The 19,154-nt window shown below is 37.4% G+C and overlaps 1 protein-coding gene across 5 annotated transcripts in view; it reads left to right on the top strand.

The window, feature by feature from the left end:
* ATG7 (autophagy related 7) overlaps positions 1–17,154 on the top strand; it is a 114,736-nt gene extending 97,582 nt beyond the window's left edge. For all 5 annotated transcript variants that reach the window (XM_075762763.1, XM_075762760.1, XM_075762762.1 and 2 more), the window contains one exon: positions 7,074–17,154. In XM_075762763.1, coding sequence (XP_075618878.1) covers positions 7,074–7,106 — 33 coding nt within the window. In that variant the 3' untranslated portion in view covers positions 7,107–17,154. The remainder of the gene's footprint in view (positions 1–7,073) is intronic.
* Positions 17,155–19,154: the final 2,000 nt, after the last annotated feature.

Here is a 19,154-nt window from a genome sequence, read left to right as displayed (position 1 = left end):
TAGACAGCAGTTATGCATTACCTGTGAATTAAAAAGATACTATTGGAACTCAGCAAGCTATTGATTTACAGCAAAACAAATACTCTCTGTGTAGTTGGAATGACATAGACTCAGATGTGTAAATGGTGTTAATTATTCAGAGGGATCTATTTCTGAATGTGATCCAGATTTCCTGTACAAGGCTGTGAAACCCTGGAAAATACATGTGTGTTTACGTCTACATTGTGAATTTTTTGCAGGATTTGGAAATGTAATGAATATAGATTTACACATATTTTTATTTTTAATGTAAAATCTGGGCACATCAAAGAAGGAAGATGATAGAAGAATTTGAATGTATACTTTTATGTACTATAATGTTTTCATTTTCATTTCAGTCAAAGGGTTTATATCAGATCTAGTCATTGCTATGACAGTATTTACGTTCATTGTGGCTTCATTCAAACACACATTCTATTTGGATAGTTGCCTTTTGGAGGTAGTAAAATGAAATTTAAAATCCCACACAAACTAGGATAATGGCAACCATCAAACTTGCTGGTGGGGGAGTGCTTGTTTGTTTTCACACTTGTTTGTTTTCAGTTTTTAGGAGCCTGAGGAAAACACTTAATAGCAGAAACTATCCTCTTAGGTATATGTCATTCCAACAACTGAAGTGGTGTGCCCTGAAAAGTGGCCTTTTCAGCTCCAAAGCACTTTTAGAGGGGGAGAGAAATTGGTTTTGTATTTGCTTGCTTCTCTGCTTTGGTTTTTTTTTTTCCTTCTAAAACAAGAAACAATGGGAGGAAATGTGTCTGAGGCATTCTTATACCAAAAAACCCCTAGTATGCATTTTTTTGTTTATTGTATTGTTTCATTAACTGTTAGGCATGTAAAAAAAAGTCCTTTTTATGATTGTTTTCATATAATATTCTGATGAATACCTAGGAAAACTGCTATAAAAGCAAAATGGACTAATTACCATCCAGAGCTACCATTTGTGTATCTGTTTGGAACGTATTATTAGAGGATATTAAAAAGGCTTTCTCACTGAAAGTTTACACTGTAAACAAATACTTTCTGTACTGGTTACTTGCCTTTTTTTTTTGTTTTGTTCTTAAATGTATCTTTCAAAGTATTGGGACTCTTCAGATGCCAGTTCTACAAGATATTTAGAAAATGGTCTGGTTTTGTATAAGCTGACTAAGCCCATGTGCTAAGGAGCTTGTGAATTTGTGTATTGACCAACTGTTGCAGTAATAGCTCAAAGGTAGGTAGGTCAAAGTATAAAGCCCATCTTGGAAGAGGACATTTTCAGAAAAAGGACGTGATTCCTCTGTCCCAAGCTCCTAGAACACTAGGTGCTGGATAAAAAGTATACAAAAATTGAGTGAACTGTAAAGGGACAGAAAATCAAATTCAAGACACCTGTAGCTTGATAGAATGGAAGGCATCAGAGGGAAAAGGAAGAGATGTCCTGAAAGGTGATGGCAGGATTCTTAAACGTATTGCAGCTGGCAAGATAGAAATCAGTCAGCTGTGGTTATGGGCTGAAAATACAGAATTTTGGAAAGGTTATAAAGGGAAAACAAGCATCAGTCAGGGACACCATTATTAAAAAAAAAAGTACAATGTTGATGAACTTGAATTTTATTGCAAGATAGTAAACCATTCAGACAGGAAAGGCTGTGAAGGCTGAGACAGGAAAAAAAGAACTTGTGTAGGTACTGGGGATGCCAGGAATTTGTCAGCCGTGTTGACTAGCTAGGATAGGACTATTCTGTACAGGGATCTGGAAAAATTATCCACAAATTTCTCTACCTGCTCTTTAAATAAAGCAGCTTGAAGAAAGAAATGCTGTTTTTACAATCCTTGGCTTTGATTATTTTTTTAAAGGTTAATTTTTTGTGTGTGTGTGTTTAAGTTTGTAATTTCTGTGTTAACTGGAGTAAGAAGTTATCTGACAGTCTGTAGTTAATTCTTCAGATTATAGCCAAAACTGATTTCAGCTATAGTTTAATTATAGAAAGTTAGCAACCACTTCTGAAAAAAATTAGCTACATCTTGATGCAGAAATAGAAATCTGTTGTAGAAGAACAGTCCGGTGTGGGCTGGATTAACAGTTGTGGTGGGGTTGTTGTAGGACAAGTTCTTGCAACCGGGAGCGAGAGTGGATCCTTGTTTAAGTGCATTAGCTTGGTTTCTTAGATAGCATGGAAAATACTTCACCATAGAGTGCACTGTGCAGGCTCTGACTTGCATCTAGATATAAATTCTGAACAAAGCTAAATAAATGCTCACATTAGAGTAGAATACTGTACATGTTGGTGGTTCATTTATGGCTTGTTTTCCCTGGGGGAAAGGGGGATGGGGAAGGAATTGTTGAATATGCAAAATGCTTGAAGTGTTTTTGGTTTCAGTAAGATGAAGGGTAGTTCTTAATGTGCATCAAGTATCCAAGATGAAAGGAGGGTGCTGAACTTTATAATTAGCCCTCAGTCTATACCATGAAGTCTGAAAAAGTTGCATGTTTCAACTTGTAGACATTTAATGAATTTCAAGTTGCAATTTCATTTCTGTTGCCATTCCTGGAAGATACAGCCAGTGAACCAAGAAGAATGCTGATCAAGTCACAGAAGCAGCGTGCTTTGTGTAGTTCATTCCTAGTACAAGTATATTTAGACACACATACACACATATTTTGTAAAGTAATTTAGCTGCCAGAAGTTCTAATGCATTGTCTCTCTGGTAGAGCATAGAACAAAAACATATTTAACCTAATACCTATCAAAAAGCTCACATTTTATAGAATAATAATTCTATAAAATTATTTAGTTGCTTTAAATTTAAATTATTTATTTTCATTTGTTTAGATTTCCTAAGTGTACATTTCTAAATCAAAGACTAAGATATGATAAGCCTTAATTGGTCTGGGAAGGTGTCTGTTCTCATGTGATACTCAGCTGTGTTGTTTGATGTAAGCCCTTGCCTCTGCCTGTAGAATTTTACTCTTTACTTACTCTTGTATTTGGAGCATTTCTAACATAGTAAATACTGTGGTTTGCATAATAAAACTATTCCAGGATTTTCTAAGCAGAGTGGTTTTGGTACATGTGTGTGTAAATTTATCTCAGTTGTGTGTAGAAAATCGTATGTGTGGGGGTTGTTTGTTTGTTTTGTCTCACTTAATGAGGTAGCCATTTCTGACACAAATCCTGCTACATCCATGCTGGCAAGAAGCTTTTAAGAACCCCCTAAGGGAACGTTTATGTTCCTGCAAGTTTATTTATAAGATAAACAGTAGTTATCTATTTGAATTATATATGTTAATTCTGAGGTGCAAAGCCACTACCTGCTTCAGTAGGTGAACACCAATTTTGGAATCATTGCCGTGGAAGTTAAATTTCAGGTACCAGGTGTTATTGTTGTATGAAGGAAATGCAAACCTCTCTTTTTAGTAGGAGTTATTGAACATGCAACCTGGAACTGTAAAACCAATCACTGGGAACTTGTGAACAGTTAAGTTAATACACAGGGATTTTTTTCCTCATTCTTCCTATTATGTAAGAAAATAATACTTGTCATTTCAAGAAAACAAGTGCGGGTATTTTTCTCTAAATCCTGAATAAGACATAATTTACATCTGAAATTTAAGAACCTCTACAAAGAAGTTTGAATATAAAAGCATGCACTTGAAGAAACAGGTGCATTCGGATAATCTGTCCAGATTTGTATGGGCTAGGTTGGTTTTGACAGCTGGTTTATTATCCTCCTATTTTATGACTTCTGCTGTCATTGCCTGTAGCTGTGTTAAGGTTTGACTCACCCAGGTGTGCTGCAGGACAGAAGAGAAGTGAAAACAAAAGCCAAATTCACAGCTTGCTTTAGATACCAGATTCTTGGCGTGACAGTCATTTTAGACGTTGTCTTTCATGGCTTTCTATATTTCATGGTGTTTGCTCATCAAAATTTTACTCTTTTGAAGTAATAACCAAAGTTTGCGTAGACATAGTCTATGTATTTTAAATGTCTTTTCGTGAAAAGTTGCATTGCCAGTAACTAATGATGTATTATAATTTAGCTATCAATATTGACATTTAACACAACTTATTTTGCACGGTATGATGTAGCTTTCTTTAGGTTAACAAGCAATTGTTAACTTTTGTATTGAATTTTCCCCTTTGGTTTCATGTTCTCCACTCCCCTCTGTGTGTCATTTATTAACGTGCTACTACTTTGTCCTTTATAAACCTTAGTAAGATGCAAAACACAGTACTGTTGTGACTGCTCTGACAGTTAGATGAAGTGTAAACTGTCTTATAAAACTGTCTGGAAATAAAATAATAGCATACTTTTCAAACATTTGAAAACAATTCTCCTCAATCCAGGATGTTTGCATAGCAGTTTGCAAATATTTTTATGTTGAAAGAGTCCTAGAAAAGAGATGTGCTTTAGATAGGAGAAAATTGAATTGTTCTTTTCGCTTCACTTTCTTCCTCCTGTTGACAATACTGTCCTTCTTAAATTACCTAGTAGGCGCTGCTGCTGGCCGTGGGACGTGCGTGCACTGTTAGTCGTCGTGTTCCTTGAGGCCCTCTATGGGTTGCCCGTCCTCGGCTGCTAGGGCCAAAAATACAGGGAACTGCTTCCTTCCCCTTAGTTTCAACAAAAAAAGAGAAATTACAGTGCCTTTGGAGCTGCCATTTGTATTGTATGGGGTGTTAGAGTAATGCAAGCATTGCACAGGAGACATGTAAAGCAAAAAGGTTCTCCGAGCTTTACAGGAATTACGGAACAGCTAGGCAGTTCCTGTATGGAAGTATTTTGATATCGCGAAATGACTAATGTAACTGGCACCCTTACCAGCCTTTCTCTGTAAAAAACAAACAAACAAACCAGAGAGCGTACTTGCCTTCTCACCCGCACTGCTCAGATCAGAGCGGGTGATGGGAAAGCACGGAGCAGAGAAGCTGGCTACACTCCCAGTGTATCTGTTTAGTAGATAAAGAAGACTTCTTCAGGGCTCTCAGTTGGCTTCTTTCACTTCTGCTGCCTTCGAATCACCTCATGGTGTATTTTTAAAAATGTTTATTGTGCTGCTTTGATGGAGAGGTGTATTTGTAAGGGTTACAATCTAGGGAGTTTGTCTTAAAAAATTAGAGTGGACTAGGCAAAGATGGGCTATCAGTCTGAGCTTTGGGTTCCTTGCTTTTTACCAGCTTGAATCATACCATAAACTCTATTTAAAGATTTTGGTTTTTGTATTTATTTTCCACATCCTTGACCCTGACTGGTGAGCTGGACATTTGTGTTTGCCTTGGCAAGCTTCAAGCTGCTCGTCTAGGGCAGGATGAAAACTCTTTTTTCCTTTTGTAAACAAACTGTTCCTTCAGTATTTTCCATAAGGATTTACACCACCATTTTGGAACGCTTCTAGGAATTGAGAGAATCTTGCCATTCAGAGTTTTCATTTTACACAGCTTGTAGCACTGCATAGAAATGTTTGATTTTTATATGTTTTCTGAGGTTGGATTTGAAGAGCTTTCTTAAGAATGTTTTCAAATTCCAGATATACGACATTTTGTCTTAAAGGGATATATTAAAGCTACAGGTCAATATTAATTGTTGCCTGTCTAGAAATGGGTTTGTTTATAATTTTTATTTGTCTAATGCGTGTGTATTCGACAAGGCAACTGTCAACACTGCCCCATTGTACTAGACACCATATACATGTAAAATACGGCTTTGTGCCCTGAAGAATTTACAGTCTAAATAAATGTTTGTCTTCTGTATTTCTTTGGGTAGATATATTTTAGTGGTCAGGATGTAAAATGAGAGAATAACCTAGTGGGTCACTTTATGCCAACACACAAATTCTGTTTTAGAACAACTGAACTGAATTTCATTTTCCAGAGGGACAAAGGACTGATGCTGCTCCTTTTTGTTAGGTCATTTGCACTGAGGGACTCACAGTTTTGAGTGTTGGGTGCCATGGAAATGGCATTCTCATTCTTATCATCAAAAAAAGACTTGTTGTGGTACTCCAGCAGTGTTACTGCTAATTTAGGCAAGTTTGAAATGCTCTAAGTCAGAGGTGAAATTTTATATATTTTTAAAATGGATATTATTAAATCCAGCTCAAAGCTGAGTGCCCATGTTAGTCCTGATCCCAAGCTACTGCAAACCCTGCCAAGTGCAAGGAGGGTTTCTGCCATGAGCTATGCCTCCAGACAATCATAGAAAGTCTTTTAAGAGTACCCGCATTTCTCTGAAAGAAAAAAACTTGTAGTATATATTCAGAATATGGTGTATGTGTCCCCCACAAATAGTTCTGCTTGCAAGTCCCTGTATTTTTCCTCGGATCGTGCGTTCTGCTCCCTGGTAACTGGTATGAATTTGTAACACTCAGTATGTTCACAAGGGTAGCAGCTTCCTTGATGTTCTGTGAAAATAGTCACTTTCCCCCCTAATCTATAACCGGTTACTGAACAAGGGCAGTAGCAAAGTAAAAGTAGGATTATATTGTACTGCAGGAAAAAGTCTGTGTAGTTCTTAAATTTCTTTAAACAATAGGAAAGTACAAGTTTCCATATAACTTTTCATCCTTATGCTGCTATTTATAAGATCTAATATTTGAGTGCAAAATGAAGTATTGGAGAACAGTTAGTTCTTCATGAATGTCTTGAAAATTTTCTACAATGTTTAGTAAAGTATGCTATTTATTGTAAGTTGTTACCCACATTAAGTATGTGCCAGTGAGTCAGTCAGCCAACCAAACCAAACTGTCTGCTTTTTGGTCTATGGCTTACTGTAAATTATAATAAATAGCAAATAACCAAACTGAGTGTTCAGGAACAAATGCTCAAAAGTATGTGTTAAAAAATACCCCCAAGATTCCAAATAATGAATGGTGTGTAGGTTGTTAACAGAAGAGAAAAACACCGAATTTTATGTACAGCACCATTGGTGGTAGTCAATAGTCCATAAAATGTTATTTCTTCTGCCTTTTAAGTAGTAAAACTGATTTTATAAAGCTATATTAAGAGCATATTTGAACTCCACAACCTAAAATTACACTTCCTTTTTTGTTGCAGATCTGGGACATGAGTGATGATGAAACGGTCTGAAAATCAGCTGAATAAGGTGGAAGATGACCTACTTTGGACTGCAGTGCTCCTTTCTCTGTTATTTGACAAGTTAATGATTGCTTACCCATTCTGACTGCTACAAATGCAAACAACTATAATCCACATTTTGACATTAATATCTTCACCTTAAAAGCAGTCTGTTATGGATACAACTCTCCACATTTTCATTTTTATTATGTAAATAACTAAAGCAATGTGGTTATGTTTAAACCTCGTCATCTTTTTTTTTTTTCTTCTTTTTTTTAAGTTTCTAAATATGGCTTCCATATAAAATATGCTGCTTAAGTAAACTTTGGTGTTTTATTTGTCCCAGTTTTTATTTTGCTTGTTGATGGACATGTCCAAGCAGCATGTCTAAATGTCTTTTTTCATCTTTCCCAGATTTGTGCCCCTTTAGTTGGAATTTATTGTTAAGATTGAGAATATTCTGCTATTGGAAGTTAAACTGCATCTTTAAAGGAGAGCAGGAGTAGGTAAGAACCTACACCTACTGCCTACACCACATTGCTTGCTGTTTCAAAGTACATATTTATAGTACAATTGATTGTTCTTGCCTGTGTCAATGGAGGTGTTTGTGGTTTGACTTATTTTTACACAGGAAAGACCAAAATGCATTGGTATCATGGTTAGGCTCCCCTGAAATTTAGAGAAGGCTCTGTTATGTAGTAAAAATTGCTTTGCGGGGTGGTGGTGGTGGGTCATTGATTCAGTCAAAACTTGCAGAGAAGTGCTTAACTGAAATAAGAAATTGGTTTTCTAACTTTGTTACTCTTGGATGCTGTCATTCACTACTTTACAGGTGTTAAAAAAGAGCAATTCTGATTTTCATTTGGTTGGATTTTAAGTTCTTCAATTTTTGCAGCATCAGGAATGGCTTCAGATTATGGCTGAGCACAAACAGTAGTTTGAGAATGCTTGAGTTTAAAAGATAACTTGAGAAAAAAGGATTTAGAAAATATCAAAGAACATTACTACAAAATTAAAAGTGAGTCTGTTGTTTTTTATCTTGGAATAGGTTTTAGAAGTATATTTGAATTCCCTTTTATGGCTTTATATTATGGGGATTATGGACTAACTCAGAAAAAATGCACATCGCTTTATCTGCCAAGCAGTCTTTATTTCGCATATATATTATGAAAATTAGGTGGTCAATCCAATTATTTTAGTTCCTTCCTTAACATAAGCTCTGAATATTTGGTGTAGATAATTTCACAGCTTCTCTCTTATGCCAAATCAGATGTTCTGTCAAGTCAAATTTGCCTAAGAACAAGGATATCTCCAACTCCCATATTCCAGTCTTAGCAGAAGATTTACTGAAACATGATGAGATTTGCATCAAGTGTCTAAAATAGCTATTATTTCTAGTTATTTTAACTGTCATATTCATTATATTTATGTGATTTCTAAAGTAGCCTTAAGGGAATGTCTTGTTTAGCTAACTTCATTGTAATATAAAAATATATATGAATGAAATATATTTTTTGAAAGACTAGTAATCATAGGAAACTGATCTTTTGGTGGTCAGGCAATGATCAATAAGATTGATAACATGCCATGTCCATTTTAAAGCAGTTTGTTCATGTACATAATTAGTTATGAGCTCAAATGACTTCCATTTTGTTAGCCATGCTGTAGTCCAACCCAAATCATGAAACAGTACCAGGGTATTTTAAAGGGCATGATCTGCATTTTTATCTGTTGGAGTTGCTGACCATGGAGTGTAAAAGTCTCTTTGCAGATTTTTGGTTATCTAAAACTTGACAACTAGACATCTTGCTGAAATCTGATAAATAATTATTTTTAAATAGCTGAAACTCTGCTTATCCTGTTAAAGTTACGTTGTAGCTTTGCATTAAAAGTATCTGTTTAACTGGAGAAGTATACAAGATCGAAAGGTTCAAAACTCAGGGTTAATATAATGTTTCCTTACCTCTGTAATTTCAGTAACATACAACTCTCTCAGGCTGAGCTGTTTCCTGTACATATGCTTCCCAGATGTCTCTGATGTTCAGAAACACTTCAGTTTGACTTGGAATAACTTCCGTTGTCTAGCTATAATGTTGTTTTCTTTCTCCTTGTGGACCAGAATTGTTCTTACTTTGCTTTTACTCAATTTCTAGGCATTTACTGAGTGGGAAATTGTGAGAATCCATTCAAATGAATGAATGCACATTCAAATACTATTAACAGATAAACACATTTATTTACTGGTTTGCATGCACTTAATGGCAGGATTTCAGCACGGTCCTCAGCTTCAGTTATTGCTGTTTAATGGAAAAAGCTAAACTTTACTTTTCTTCTTGAAGGAGGTAGGATTTAAATTTTATTTGTGCTGCCATGACCTCTTAGGCATCAGTGAAGAGCCTAAACTCATACTTTCACTGTAGAACCCAACAGCTACCATGGCTTTTCAGGTATAAACCAAATCTGTTGGGAAGAGGGAATGAACAGCCTCAGAGGAACCTACTCATCTTCCTAAACTAACAGAAATCTAGTGGCGTTATATGGCCGCGTGAGTGAGAACATATCTCACAGAAGGCAACTATGACACCTGCATGGCACATCTGGGGACATTTAATAGTGTTAGAAGATGACAGATCTCAATGGAGAGCTGTTGACATAATTTTTGTGCTTGAGTATTATAGAAACTTATGGAATGATTGCCTCTGTTTTGCTTTCGTACTTCTGCTGACTAGAATTTTTCTTCAGTGTCATCCCTTCAATGTGTTTGCTGGCTGGAGTCTAGAATTTGTTATGGAGTAGTATCACGTTCATGAAAGTGAGATTCTATAGGAGAGTTTTTGTCTTTAAAGCCCTGACTTGCTCTCATCCTTGCTTTTATAATCTGCTTTTAAGTTCTCTTCACTTGTGTCATAGTCTGCTGATCAGGAATAAATTTCACTTAGGGCATGCCCTTTATACGATGGGTAAATCGTCTTCGTGCCATTAAAGCCAGCAGAATCATAGCCAGTAGGTGGTTCAGCCCACGTGAGAATCTATTCTGTGGAGCATGGGGCTAGTTTGAGTCTTAAGCCTTCAACGTTGGGGTCTTTAAGGGACAAAGGGCACAAATTTGAAAATTAAACTTAGATCCATGAAGAAAGATTCATGATGGCCCAGACAGGTTGGTCAAGAAAACCACCAAGGAATGGAACCGTAGGATTTATATTCCTAGGAAGCTGACGACTCCCAAGAACTAAAGGGAGGTTCTGCTTCAGTAGAAGTCAATAGCACAAGAATTATTTTGGCACATCAAAGAAAACTGTAGCGATTGCTCCAGCCCTTAAAATCATCGAGTTTGAGCCTGGAAAAATACTCTTCCCTTCCTTGTGTTCTGTATGCCTTTGGTATTGTGTCCTCAGAGAAGTCCAGTGACATAAACTAAAACTTTGTTTTTGTCATCTTTGATATTCTTATTCCACTTCCTGTATAATGTTCTTTCTAATTCTGTTTCTTTGTATAAGGTTTGGCTGCTGACCTTAAATGTATGCAACAGAAGTAGTAGCAAAATTGAATAATCTTTCCATATATAAGCATTTTCTTTCGATTTCTCACTTGTGCTCTTACAGAAAACTTACTGAAATGGGTTTTATGTATTTCTGAACTTTTCGCTATGCACTGTAGAATCATATCATAGCACTTGTTTCTCGCTCTTACTGAACAAATTCCTTCTAAACGTATGTTAACTAGTCTAATTGGAATTGCCAGTAGAATCATAGAATCATTTAAATTGGAAAAGACCCTTAAGATCATTGAGTCCAGCCCTAAACCTAGGACTGCCAAGTCCACCACAAGCTACTTCGTCACTGCACTACTCTGGGACAGTGTTGGACCATGAAAAGTTCACCTAGCTCCCAACTTTCCTTTGAATTTTCTTCCTCTTTTTCAAGCCAAATCATAAAAACCATGAGATTGCTGAGATGTGACTGAGACGAGGCTTTGGTACACAGGATTCTCATTAATACCAGTATTGTGTGAAAAGATCACTGGGCTTCTGATACCAGCTTTTGTGCTGTTGGTCAAGAACAACTCTGCCTGTTTCTTACAGAATCATTAAGAGCCACGACAGAATTCATGAAGATATTTTTATATATAGTTTCTCTTCAGAGTTTAACTGTATCTTGAGAGTTCAAGGAGAGTCCTAACTCTGTGTTCCTATGAGAATAGAAAGGATAGCTTGCATTCTTTCAAAAATAAGTATGTTGCAAGCCAGCACATAGTCAACCTTCCTTGTCATTCTGCCAGCTGTTCTGCAGTGCAAGTCCAGCCAGTGCAAACAGCCATTCTCATGCTGTCCATTGATTCACTGTTTGCTGTACTTACTGTAACTTTGCATTAAGAGTACACAAAAACTGAAGAGAGCATGAACAGCTAGATGGTGGGATTTTTCTTTGCTACTTTTCCAAATTTTTGTACCCAGTTTTTTAGTGTTTTTTAAAAAAATAATATTGCATTACTTTCCTTAGAAACAAATAGGCATTTATACTCCAAAGAGAGCCATTAAAGAAGTACTTGCAACATGGTAAACTTTAGCAGACTTCCTAAGAAACATAGTCTGGAAGATGTCCTGAGCCTGTTGCCATATTTTTTCTGAATCTTTTGACATGGCTTCATTAATTCCTTTTCATCTCCTTTTTTTTTTTTTTTTTTTTTTAATTTTCAGTGCAGATGTGCTCATGCATATCCTGCCAAAATGAAACTTTCCTTCAAGAGGGTGTTGTGCACCTTTTCTCTTTCAGAGCACCTGGATTAATTGTTTTAAAAGGCAGAAATACCACTCTAAAGGACTTTGGACTGTCCCAGTCTGGCCATGTGTAAATTCCTAACCTATGAAAAACATACCTACCTGTCCCATTTCAGTTCCAGCTCTCTTTCCCTTGCAGCTGCCTGGACCTTCTCCAGAAGCCTGACAGTGTATAAAAATACTGTGGCACCACACAGGTAATGCTTTAGGTTTGAAATTAATACAGACTTTCCCTCTCTATTACCACTTCAGCTATCCAGTGTAATAATTTCTAAAGACTTCATTTTCTTATCTGTGCAGCACTAGACAGGTTTCGAAATAAAAAAACCCTAACAATTTGTTGACAGTATTTTCTTTCTCATTTTACTTTTATTGATACCCTTTGGTCCACTACCTCTGACAATAGTGACAATAGTGAGCAGTGATTGACAAACGGGCAGACTGCAGGACTCCGTGCTTTGTGGGAACAATACTCCTAGGTTCACACAGAGAGGTTAACACTGCCTGCTTTTTTTCTTAAACTTTTCTTTAATTCCTCAGCTCTAAAATGTACGGAAATTGGATATATGTACTTGGCAAAGAATAGCTATGGGTTTTATTCTCAGTTATCCTGGGTCAAAGAAACCGGTCTGTTGCTCCGGCCCATTGCTTTGTTGAAGTATTGTTGACTATTGTTCGAAGTCATGTAGTGTTAACCAAAATAGGCTGTGGCTTGGGGTAATCTGTAGCCACTTTTCTCTTAAGTACAGTAGCTGAAATTCAGCAATCCGTATTCTTCCACCAGCCAATGATTGGTGTTTTGTCCAGGTTGTAGGGAAGTCTTTGCAGTGAGTCACTTGAGGATTATTTTAAGCCAGGCAAGGAAATTGGCAATGTGGAAGGGAAACTGAAGCTACTCCCAAAAGAATTAACAGCAGTAAGCTTGAGTAGCAATGATGTTGAGTACCTTAAGGTATTCTGTATCTTAGGGCAGCATTTTTTTCACCTAATTTCCCAGTTCAAATGATCTCACCTCAGATTAAGGATGCAGATGAGTACTCCAGCCATCTATAATTTCAAGTTCTAATTGTTGCTCTTAATAATTGACAATATTATCTGCTGTTGTGACTTAACCATAGCATTTTTTCAAATCCAGTGGAATGATTTAGACGTTCTCTGGAAAGATTTTCAGAACCCATCAGCTGTTTCTCTGAACTTTGCAAATGAAATAGCACGATTTCTTTCTGTTTAATCAGGCCAGTACTCCCTTGCCATTTTGGCTTCTTGCAGGCGCTTCCTTGGGCTTGGGGATAAAAAGGGGCAGTCAGGAGTTCTGAAAACAAATGTGTTTTGTTTCCTGGCTGGCATGGAGTACAAGCTGTCTTTCCATCTACTATAGCAGTCTAAATGCCTGTTTCCTCTTGTTCTTGGAATAGATGTTTATATAGGACATTGATATAAAGTACAATGGACTTTGCCTCTGGAACTGAAGGTCACATGCACACGTGCATTTCATTTTAGATGCTAAAAATTTCAACTTCTTCACAAAATATTTTAGTAAGCTAACAGGAAAAGACAGAAGCATACATATAGTGTTGTACTGCTGCAAATTAAAAGCACAATTTTTGAAACATTATTCTATGTAACTTCTCTCCTTTCCCAGACAGTTACTTTCTGTTCTTACATTCTTTGGCTGTGGATTGCTGCTTCAGTAGTCTTTGAGCATCCAAAAATTTAGGCTTGTGTGTAACTTCAGTTTGGTTTTTGGCACCAGGACATTTGATTTTTGTAACATCTCAGCAGAATGATTCATTGTTTGTTTGTTAGTGAAATGCTATTATGCACTGCATAAATAAGAAAGGAGAACCATCATTCTGGTTTCATTCTTACAGAGGAGGTCAGTAGCGTTTTCCTCAGTTTCTCTTTTGATCTAATGCAGCACCCGGTTAAGAAACTGCAGTTGGTGCATCCCTGCGAGGCAGGGCTGCAGAAGTCTGGTGCATTTGAAATGCAAGCTGGCGTCTCATTGCTGGAATGATTGTACTTTCTAAATCAAAACCAGTATGGGCTAAAACCGTGTGAAGAAATGCTGCTAAAATTGTTTCCACATCATGTCAGTAGTCTTGGAAGAAAGGCGAGGGCCGTGGGGGTTCCAAGTCTGGCCCACTCTGAATGCATTGGAACTCTAGTTTTTGACTGCTACTAAATTGGTGTCCTTTTTCCCCCACACCTCTTCTTTCTGTCCCCGTGAGTATCTCCTCCCCACCCCCAGCACCTCTCTGGTAAGGGAGGGATGTGGATGAACAAGCAAATAAATTTCTCGTGACAGACTTCTTTCAAATTAGTGTAAGAGGTGAGGAAATCTATAAAGTAGGTATGATTTTGCTTGGGGGTTTTGCTTTGTCTTTAAGTGTCTTTATTTTCATTTCATGCTTCAAAGTCTGCCTTTTATGCAGTAATTCTGTAGGTGTTACCACTTCCTCAGGAACCTGTGACTCAGGCAACGTATAAATGAAATGACATCACCGGCAACTCCTGTTTGAATTGCCTGTTTCCTAAAGGGGGACTGTTGGTTTTTCTTTTAATACTTGCAGCTTTGTTTTGCTTTTTTTTTTTTTGCTTTTTTTTTTTGGCGTGTGTGAGGGATGAGGGATTTTAATTATCTAAGGCAGCCTTGCCTTTGTGAGAAACCACACTGCATCTGTTCTATCCTTTTGAATCGTTGAAATCACCAATATTGAAGTTTACCTAAAACAGAAGATCCGCATTTCTACACAAGCTATTTATGAATGAAATAATTGTAATTAGGCCTTAGCAGAGGTTCTGTTGTTATAAAGCATTCTTAATGCACTCCTGGTCTGTGGAGGGGGCGGAGGGCGAAGGAAAAGGCCTGAGCATTATTTTCCATTATTATTTTGGAAGTAGTGCAAACCAAAGAAATGTGTTTTCATACTACTGGGCAGTTTTAATGGCTCTCCCTTGCTGCTCCCAATAGCGTGTATTTGCACCACAGGAGATTCTTGATAGATTTCAGTGTTTCCTTTCCTCTGGCTGCTACTGTTCAATGATACTGCTATATAAATACATAAATGATACTGCTATATAAATAGGAGGAGCCAGAGTAAAGTTTGCTTCTATGCAGAGTGTCTCCAAAGCCAGGAGCAGTGGTTGCAGCAGATAGGCACGGTGCAGGGGGACGGGCAACTCCTGCGCCTGCATTTCTTTCTTGGACAAAACCCCCGTGAGGTCACTGCAGGAACTGGCTCCTAAGCTGGTGTTAAAAGTAATGGCAGGAATTCTTGTCATCGAAGGAATGTGACAAGTTGGATGTCTGTCTAGGTCATTTATTCATAGTCTTCACTGACAGGCTATAAGCGTTGCTTATATTTATTATTGTCATGAGCAAAGGATCACTGTCCTTTTGTTTAAATAGTACCAGCTTTGGAACTCTATAGAAATTAATGCAACACAGACTTTAAATATGTCCTTTTGGTTGTACTTTGATTGTATGGGCTCTCACTGAGCAGGCAGTGCCATTGTGGTTGCACTTTAAAGGAAACTCCAAGAAAGCCCATGTGTTCAGGGAGGTGGTATCAGTGACTACCACAGGTGATGGTCTTTCTTCCAATTATGTCAATCTATGTCAAACTTTGGCACTGTTAAGAACCATGTAATTAGTTATTTTTCAGATGACACACTAAACCAAAGTCCTAAAAAAAAGATTCTGTATCTCTTTTTGATTTCTTTTTAATAATTTATTTTCTTTTTCTTTTGAATTTATTTCATCGTACCTTCCTAAAGTTACTGTTCGGCTTCCTTTGGATCCTTCATTTCCTAAATTACCCTCATGCAGGGGTCATGCATGCTTTTAATGAAACACTCTTGAACTCACGTTCCACTCAATGACTATTAGAGAAATAGTTGTATGTTGTTATTGGTACTAAGTTGGGAATGCTTTGAGATGGTAGATGGTACAAACATAATAACATTACAATTATTTGGTCACACAGTTATAAAGACAATTTTCCCCTAAATAAATTATTTACTGTTGTATGTCTCTTGCATGCAGTTAGACAGTATTTGTGATTTTTCTCTAGGGCAGTAGTCAGGAATGAGTGAGCTATGCATACTCTGCCCACAAGCCCTGCATGGCAGCACCTGATGTATAGTATGTACCTAGATCATTCTCACCAGCTGCCTGATACGCTTATGTGACTGGCACTTTCAGAAATCCTGGGGTAAGACGTTTCAATTATTTACTAACTATATTTTGTTGAATAGGAATTCAGTAGCGTTTAGCAGTCAAACATTACAAACTTAAGATAGGCTTCTTGGTAACCACACTCTGATTTGCAAGGGAGAAACAGGGAGCAAGTCAACTGGCGTGTGTACAGTATCTCCCTGTTGCTGGAGATATTCCAGTTTCATTTCCAACAATGATAGTATCCGTTACTTAATTTAGCTTCCTGTTGTGATAGTATTTGGAAATGTCATTAAGAGGTTCTGATAGATAACATCAAGATATCCAATGCTTAAAAATCAGCTAGGAACAGAGAATAACAACATACCTGTTGATCTGAGATACGGGAAAAGAATGGGAGAGAATGTGATGTAAATGTCACTTGAGTGTTAAGAGGGGGCTGGCAGTCATGCCACGAATTCACGCAGTGTCATGTTGTTTCAGAATAAGACCAAATTACTGTTTTCAAATTATTTTCTTGCTACAATAGTAGGTGATTGTGGCTTCAGAAATTTTCTAAGCCAAACTGTTATGTTCCAGCTTCCACAGTTTGGAGATTAATTACTGTGATTTTTAAAAACACTTCTTATTTAAAGCCACCTCATCATCTCCCTAATAGTCACAGACATGGGCTGTACCACAGACCTCCAGCGAAGCCAAAGAAAGTCACATCGTCTCTGCCTCCCATCGGTTGTCTGAGCTTTGTTTGGTAGAGTCTCCTTTGCTGAGTAAGTGCCTAGTACAGCAAGACCAATCTTGATTGAGTCAGCTAGGCAATAGAATAGTACTAGTATTCAAGATGATACAGGTATATCTCATGTCATTGTCTAGTAACGCCTTTTAATTTAATCAGTTTGGACAAGGAGTTCAGAAGTGCTTAGTGAAATTCATTTGCCTCAATTTTTGGATGCTCTAAGCCAGATTTTGATGATGTCTTAAAATGGGTTTCGGAATTCTAAAAGGAGTCTGATTTCAAATGTAAAGACAATCTTATATTAAGCATGTATTTTAAAAACTTTATGTGTGTAAAAGAGGATTAAATAAATCTGTTGTTAACTTTTAAATGCTTGCTGTTTCAGTTTTGCTCTTTCTTGCATGTATGTAGTGGAAAATACGCTTACCGGGGTGAGCACGAGGTTTTGTGTAACGAATCAGCTAAAATCCTGAGGAGTCACAAAAAAGCTTTGTTTTTCTTGTGGAAGAGAAATACAGAAAAGTAAAAAGTTTGTTGAGTGCATCTTTTTAAACTGAGTTTCTGGGTTTGAGGCTTGTGTTTGCTGTTACCAATCTGACTGCTAGGAGCTTAACTGTTTCACAGTAAGTGCATGCTACTGCCAAAGGGGTTCAAATCCATGTTAAGCTTGGGTTCGTAGCACAGTTAGAAATCAGGGTACTAGAACTTTGCAGTCCCGACTGAGAGTGACTAGAAATAAAGTAACATCGGTTGTGTTCTCCACGGTCTGCGCTGCCATTTAAAGTTTCTGTCCCCTAGAATTAAAGGTTTGGATTCATTTGCCAAAGGAAGGTGTGCGTTGACTTTGGTGATGGAACGGAAGAATTAAGAAGCAAGAATAGATCTAAAAAGGGAGATCCAGGGTAAGAATGGGGCTTGTTGGTTGTGTTTTGGTTTGGGTTTTTTTTCTCATTTTCTTTCTTAACAAACATTTCTTGAACAGTTCTGACCATATATTATAAATGTACTTCAAAGGAGGAAAAACAACCCACTTGTTTTGTCCATTTCCTGAGTGAAATACAGAGAACTGTTCATGAACAAAGTACAAGGCGTAAGTAAGTTCCCATGATCTGTAATTTGTTGGACTATATAGTGGTGTTAGTGACATTTTTGTGTGTTACTGAACTTTCACCATGTAGTCATTGGCTGTTTTCCCCAGTTAAACTTTTCACAAATAAAGTACAAAATAAATCTAGCCTCATATGTACAATCAGTTACCTTAAAATACAGCAAAGAAAATTCAATTAAGAGAGAAGAGCAAATAAACTGAAATCCTTTGAAATCATTGCCCGCTGCCCCAAATCTCTGTTGTTGTGAAGCTCCAGTCTTTCTTTTGTCCTACCATGCTAATTTTTCCTTTTTGTCCTGTTTTCATTCTAGATGGGAGATATGAAGGGGCAGAAGAAAAGCAGAAGTGCCAGAAGAGGAGGAACCTGGAAGAGAGCCAGGACAGACCGCTGTAGAGAGATTGGCTGTCTGTTTGAGGCTTCCGGAGCAATGGATCGAGGATGCTCCGGATCAGGAGGTATTGTCATTGACTTTGAGTAACTTACGTTCCTCCTAAGAACTTCAGTTTGTTTCCTTGGCTATTGACAGATCTTAGCACATCCCTTTTTCTGGTCAGGGCCTGTCTATCTATGGGAAGTTCCCCTGAGGCTTAGCATCAATTTTCTTCTATTTTGGGGCTTCCTTATGGGTTGCTGTAGCTATGAGATTTCAAAGGATCACAAGGAGTATAGGTTAGCCAGCCAGCTTTCTGCTTCTCCCTTTCACTCTGCTGCAGAAATTAAGTGCTACTTCTCTTTTATCACCCAGCTTTTCTAGCACTCTCAGGAAGGAGGGGAACATTCTTTATTTGTAGCTACAGAGGAATTAGACTAATATACTTCCTTAAGCAGTCTTCTCACCCACAAGCAAAAAAAAAAAAAAAAAAAATCTGGAAGCTTCATGATGGGGTCCTGTACCTTAATGAACGTTCCCTGTGCTCCCTAAACACCATCCTATGTGGAAGTTCTTGAAGTGTTTTGGTTTGAGGTTGTAGTGTAGCTAATTCCCACATCAGGGCTGCAAAGCTAAGCAACGGAGGTTTCCTGAGGAGAGAATCTTTACTATTCATCCGTCTGGCTAGTTGGGTAGATTATAGCTTTCTCAACTCTCAAAATGTTGTTGCTGGTCTCCCAACACTGAGGGTTTTTTGTTTTGTGTTCCTTCAATTCCCAAAAATCTGTTTTCTTTTTTCTTTAATTTAAAAATGAACACATCTGTTTTGTGGCTGTGTAGAATGACTTGAAAATGTGAAGCTAAATGTCTCAAGAACAGAATTAATTCCAA

This window comes from Balearica regulorum, chromosome 10 (assembly GCF_011004875.1).
Source record: "Balearica regulorum gibbericeps isolate bBalReg1 chromosome 10, bBalReg1.pri, whole genome shotgun sequence".
Classification (NCBI taxonomy): Eukaryota; Metazoa; Chordata; class Aves; order Gruiformes; family Gruidae; genus Balearica; species Balearica regulorum.
The sequence above is the reverse complement of the archived record's forward strand: the minus strand, read 5'-3'. Positions and strand labels throughout refer to the sequence as shown.